The 6,744-nt window shown below is 37.2% G+C and overlaps 1 protein-coding gene across 1 annotated transcript; it reads right to left on the minus strand.

Moving 5' to 3' along the window:
* Window positions 1-5,603: 5,603 nt before the first annotated feature.
* Window positions 5,604-6,530, minus strand: LOC118590856 (olfactory receptor 4N5). The gene has a single exon (XM_036198629.1). The coding sequence runs from the start codon at window positions 6,528-6,530 to the stop codon at window positions 5,604-5,606; it is 927 nt and encodes a 308-aa protein (XP_036054522.1).
* Window positions 6,531-6,744: the final 214 nt, after the last annotated feature.

Below are 6,744 nucleotides of genomic sequence, written 5' to 3' on the forward strand. Positions count from 1 at the left end.
TAATACATAGTTATTTTTAACATAGAGAAAAATGTGGTATTGTGTTCCCAAAAATATTGTGTAGGCTAATAAACTTTTCTGGGGTCAGAGAACAGGACGGCCACAATATTAAATATGAGGATAGGCAGCGGCAGCACACGCCTTTAATCCTAGCATTCCAGAGACAGAAATACCTCTGGATCTCTGAGTTCAAGGCCACATTAGAAACAGCCAGGCATGGAGACACACGCCTTTAATCCAAGAAATCCAGCCTTTAATCCCAGGGAGCAGAAAGTAGAAAGATAATATAAGGCGTGACCAGAAACTAGCAGCATTTAGCTGGTTAAGCATTTGGCTGGTTAAGCATTCAGGCTTTTGAGCAGCAGTTCAGCTGAGAGCCATTGGGATGAGGACACAGAAGCTTGCAGTCTGAGGAAACAAGACCAGCTGAGGGACTGGCAAGGTGAGGAAACTATGGCTTGTTCTGCTTCTCTGATGTTCCAGCATTCACCCCAATAACTGGCCTCAGGTTTGATTTTATTAATAAGACTCTTTAAGATTCCTGCTACAGAAAAAAAATATCTTTTTACAATCAAGTGGGAGCTAAAATATAATAACTTTTTGATTAATATTGTTTTTTCCTATTTAAAAATTCTGGTTTGTTTGGAGTATTTTGTTTATTTGCTTGTTTGTTTTCTAAGAAAAGAAAGCCAAAAAGGGCATGGAATTGTGTGTGTGGAAAGGTAAGGAAGATCTGGGAGCAGTTGGGGGAGGGGACACAAGGGGTGATCAAAATATAATAAATAAAAAGAATTTTTCAGTTAAAAAGAAAAATAGAGGATGTGGTAGGAAAATGAATATGACTGAAGTCCAAGGATGTATATGTGTGAAAATGTCAACATGAAACCTATTATTTTGTATGCTAAACTAAAAGTATGTAAAAACTGATGAAAAGGAAAAATAGTCTTCAATAAATTAATGGATGTTTGGAATCAATGAATCCAAAATTTGTAATTTCAAATTTTATGCATAACTTGACAAAGATTCAGCAACATTAGGACAGCATATAATGGGCTGGTGAGATGGCTCAGTGGGTAAAAGCATTTGTCACCAAGCTGGACCCCTTGAGATGGTTCTCTAAGACTCACATAGCAGAAGAGAACAGACTACAGGAAGTTGCCCTCTGACCTCCATATGGACACACACATAACATTAAAATATATTATAAAACATTTTTAAGAAGACAGAATAGATGGTGACCCCATAGCTTTGTGGTTCAACAACGTAGTTAAATAACTTTGAAAATCTAATAATGATTTAAGATTTTTTTCATTATTTTTGTTTTGAGACAGGGTCCCACTATGTGGCTCCACTAACTTCAAGTTCCCTAGGATTCCCCTGGTTCAGCTTCTCTCTCATGCACCATCAAATTATAGGACTATGTCACCAAATATAGCTTGAAAATGCACCTGCTTTGTGTTTCATTTCATTGGCAATTTCTCTGTGGCTTTTGAACAATTGTAACTTTCTTGAAAAAGCACAAGGAATTTGGGGGTTAAAAAAATGATAAATACATTCCCATATTTATTTCTAAAACCCAAGGATGCTGCTAACATATTTCCTATTCTGTATAAGTATTGGATATTTAAATTTTTATTTTGTTTTATTATAGTTCTTTTTATCGTATTTTTTAATTTTATAATTTAATTTAATTTTACATATCAGCCACTGATTCCCCTGTCCTCCCTTCCTCCCACCCCCACCCCTCCTCAGCTTACCCCCCATTCCCATCTCCTCCAGGGCAAGGACTCCCCTGGGGATTCAGCTAAAACTGGTAGATAAAGTCAGTTGAGGCAGGTCTAGTCCCCTCCTCCCAGGCTGAGCAAAGTATCCCTGCATAGACCCCAGGTTCCAAACAGCCAGTTCATGCACTAAGGACAGGTCTGGGTCCCACTGCCTGGGTGCCTCCCAAACAGTTCAAGCTAATCAACTGTCTCACGTATCCAGAGAGCCTGATCCAGTTGGGGACTCCTCAGCTATTGGTTCATAGTTCATGTGTTTCCACTAGTTTGGCTATTTGTCCCTGTGTTTTTTCCAATCATGGTCTCAACAATTCTCAATCATACAATCCCTCCTCTTTCTCAACAATTGGACTCCCGGAGCTCCACCTGGGGCCTGACCATGGATCTCTGCATCTGCTTCCATCAGTCATTAGATGAGAGTTCTAGCACAACAGTTAGGGTGTTTGGCCATGCGATCACCAGAGTAGGTCAGTTTGGGCTTTCTCTTGACCATTGCCAGTAGTCTATTGTGGAGGTATCTTTGTGGATTTCTGGGGACGTCTCTAGCACTTTGCTTTTTCCTATTCCCATGAGGTCTTCATTTATTGGCAATCTTACCAAAAGAAATCTACAGATTCAATGCAATCCCCATCAAAATACCAACACAATTAATTCTTCACAGAACTGGAAAGAACAATACTCAACTTCATATAGAAAATCAAAAAAACCCAAGAGAGCCAAAAGAATCCTGTACAATAAAACAACCTCTGGAGGCATCACAATCCCTGACATCAAGCTCTACTATACAGCTACAGTAATAAAAACAGCTTGGTACTGGCATAAAAACCAACATGTGGACCAATGGAATTGAACTGAAGACCCTGACATTAATCCGCACACCTATGCACATATAATTTTTGACAAAGGAGCCAAAACTGTACAACGGAAAAAAGAAAGCATCTTCAACAAATGGTGCTGGCATAACTGGACATTAACATGTAGAAGAATGCAAATAGATCCATATCTGTCACCGTGCACAAAACTTAAGTCCAAGTGGATCAAAGACCTCAACATAAATCCAGCTACTCTGAACCTGATAAAAGAGAAAGTAGGAAGTAGTCTTGAACACATTGGCATAGGAGATCACTTCCTAAATATAACACCAGTAGCACAGACACTGAGAGAAACTATCAATCAATGGGACCTGTTGAAACTGAGAAGCTTTTGTAGAACAAAGGACACAGTCAACAAGACAAAGCAACAGCCTACAGAATGGGAAAAAGTCTTCACCAACCCCACATCTGACAGAGGGCTGATATCCACAATATATAAAGAACTCAAGAAATTAAACATCAAAATGCCCAACAGTCCAATTAAGAAATGGGCTATAGAGCTAAACAGAAAATTCTCAACAGAGGAAGCACACATGGCTGAAAGACATTTAAGGAATTGCTCAACATCCCTAATTATCCAGGAAATGCAAATCAAAACGACTGAGATACCACCTTACACCTGTCAGAATGGCTAAGATCAAAAACACAGAAGACAGCTTATGCTGGAGGGGATGTGGAGCAAGAGGAACTCTCCTCCTCTGCTGGTGGGAATGCAAGCTTGTACTGCCACTTTGGAAATCAATATCGTGCTTTCTTAGAAAATTGGGAATCCATCTACCCTGTGATCTAGGCATAGACTCAAGGAATGCTCAATTATACCACAAGGGCACTTGCTCAGCTATGTTCATATCAGCATTGTTTGTAATAGCCAGAACCTGGAAACAACCTAGATGCCCTTCAACTGAAGAATGGATAAAGAAAATGTGTTATGTATACACAATAGAGTACTATTCAGCAAAGAAAAACAATGACATAGTGAGGTTTGCAGGCAAATGGTTGGATCTAGAAAAAAATCATTCTGAGTGAGGTAACCCAGACTCAGAAAGACAAACATGGTATGTACTCACTCATAGGAGGATACTAGATGTAAAACAAAGGATGAGTAGACTGCAACTCGCAACTTCAAGGAGGCTACCAAGAAAAAAGGACCCTAAGAAAGACACAGGGATCGCCCAACAACAGAAAAATAGATGATATCTACATGAGAAAACTGGATGTGAGGGGAGATAATGAAGGGCAAGGATTGAGGAAAAGACAGCTTAGGAGAGTGGGAGATCCCAGCTTGATCAAGAACAGAGAGGGAGAACAAGGAAAAACAGATTATTATAGTTCTTATGATACTAGAGATTAAATCTAAGATATTGTGTATATCAGGAAAGCACTCTATCAACTGAGCTACCACTGAGTCTGTTTAGCTGGCATACAATGTAATATCATTTGTGGAGTCCAAACATGGTGTGTGTGTGTGTGTGTGTGTGTGTGTTGTTCATGTCCTTGCTATTTTAAGCAGTACTATAATAAAAATAAGATAGCAGATAACTGGAAATCCTAATTTCATTTCCATTGAACATGTGCTTGGTAGTTAGCTTGTTGGATGATATAGTAAGTTCATATATATATATATATATATATATATATATATATATATGAAACTTTATACTATATTTTTAAAGAAACTATATATATTTTAAATTATAAATTCTAAACTATATTTTCTAAAGAAGCTACATATAGTGATAATGTAAATCTATATTTTCTCTCAGGAATTAGTATTATTTTTTCCATAACTGTTACACATACTAGAATAAAATACTGGCAAATTGACAGAAATCCACAATGAGATTTATGAAACCTGAATGAAAAAAAATTGATCCATGTACTGGCAAGATTTCTCTGCAAGTAAATGCACATACTAGTAAACCTAATAATCTGAATTTGGATCCTAGAATTCACATGTTAGACAAACAGAATAAAACCCTTAGTTCATGAGCTGGAAAAATCATTATTGCTAAGATGTCTCTACTGTTCAAAAGTGTCTTGAGATTCAAAAAAATTGCTAGCAAAATACCAATGAAGTTTTTCAAGTAATAGAAAAAAAACTAACATTACTACAAGATCAATATAGTAGAAAGAAAAGTGGAGTTTTAAGATACATAAACTTTTTTATGATATATTCTGGTAAATATTACAATTATTTCACTTTACTCTAACTAGTAAAACTAAGTCTTTATTGTGGTCAGGAAAAAATATATAGCAAGTAACATTTCATTTAATTATATTTTATTACTCATACATTGTCTTTTATACAGAATTTTCAGGATTTGTCTTAAATATAAAACATTGAATAATCTTCACATATTTCAATGGTATCATTTTAAGATTTCAATACTTAAAGTTATCTAAAATATTCTAAAATCTAAAGTATTTTGTTCTGATTTACCTAGGTTAAATCTTGCTACTTCTATATTCCTTAACTATGTGGTAGCTATTCTAATCCATTTATGTTTTTCAAATATGTGCCTAAAAACATTCAAATCTTTGAGTTTCTATGCTTTCCATGATGCTTATTTTGTTTTATGATTGTGCTTTGTTTCCCCTAAATACTCTTAATTTCAGTTCAATATCATTCAAGAACCTGCTTTACAACCAAAGCTAAGCCGATCTCACTGGTCTATAGCTAGCATAATACTATTCTGAAAACATTGAAGCACTGATTCTGGTGAGATTTTTCAAGTTCAGTAGTTTGGCTTAACTTCATTCTCTTGAATATAACCCTGGGAGACCTAAGAATTGTACCTGTCTTATCCACGTGCTTAGAATAGTATCAGAAACCTAGAAGAATATAAGATAGAATTTGCTAAAGAACTGATTCAATCTGTGCATAAATACATAGTTTAATTTATTTAAACAACATTTTCTCACTTTTTTGTTTTCTCTTTCTTTTATCCCGTCAGCAGACCACATACTGATTTAATAACTTCCTCATAGAAGTTTTCACTTCCTGGTTGCGAAGTGTATAGATCACAGGATTCATCAAAGGAAAGATGACTGTGTGGAAGAGAGAAACAACTTTGTCAGCTTGGAGAGCCCGGAAGGGACGGGTGTAGATAAAAATGGCAGGCCCAAACATGAGAAACACGATTATAATGTGGGTGGTGCATGTAGAGATAGCTTTGCTCTTCCCTTCAGAAGAGTGTCCTTTGACATGGTAGAGGATGACAGCATAGGATGACAGAAGACCCAGGAAGCATAAGAGGCTAAGCAGACCACTGTTAGAAACCATCAGGAGCTCTACTGCAAAGGTATCTGTGCAGGCTAGCTTAATGACCTGTAGAACATCACAGAAAAAGTTATCCAGCTGGTTTGGGCCACAAAAGGGCAAGTTCACGATAAGAGCCACTTGTACAATGGAATGAGCAAATCCCCCAAGCCACAGAGCCAACAGTAACACATGACAGACTCTAGGGTTCATGAGAGTCGAGTAGTATAAAGGACGACATATAGCGATATAACGATCAAAGGCCATCACAACAAGAAGGAACATTTCTCCCGCTCCAAGAAAGTGCAAAAAAAATAGCTGAGTGATGCAGCCTTTGTAAGAAATGATTTTTTTCTCACAGAAGAAATCCACAAGCATCCTGGGAGCTACAATGAAAGAGTAGGAGGCATCCAGGAAGGCCAAGTTTCCCAGGAAGAAGTAAAGTGGAGCTGTGAGTCCAGGGTCCGATCTAATGGTGAAAATGATAAGAAAATTTCCAGGAAGAATTACTACGTAGAAAACTGAAAGTAGAGCAAAGACCAGGAGTTGAGTATCTTGAGATTGGGTCAGGCCAAGGAGGATGAATTCTGTTACTACTGAGCTGTTCTTGGTCTCCATCACTTCCTAATCTATAAATAAAACACGGTGTGTGTTATACATGCCTTTTCTTCTGTTTCAAGGATTAAGTCTACATGAAAACAATGTTTGCCATAACCAGTGCACCACAGTTAAAGACAGCTATGTTAACCCCTGTCTTTCCTAATCCCCACAAAGACACTGTTCTTCTGTAGATAACTTGCATTTCCATTTCACTCCATGCTTGTACATAACT

The sequence above is a fragment of the Onychomys torridus genome, chromosome 9 (genome assembly GCF_903995425.1).
Source record: "Onychomys torridus chromosome 9, mOncTor1.1, whole genome shotgun sequence".
NCBI classification, from domain to species: Eukaryota; Metazoa; Chordata; class Mammalia; order Rodentia; family Cricetidae; genus Onychomys; species Onychomys torridus.

Excerpts from the sequence above, each read along its gene's own strand:
- LOC118590856 (XM_036198629.1), bottom strand. The coding sequence starts at position 6,530 with ATGGAGACCAAGAACAGCTCAGTAGTAACAGAATTCATCCTCCTTGGC.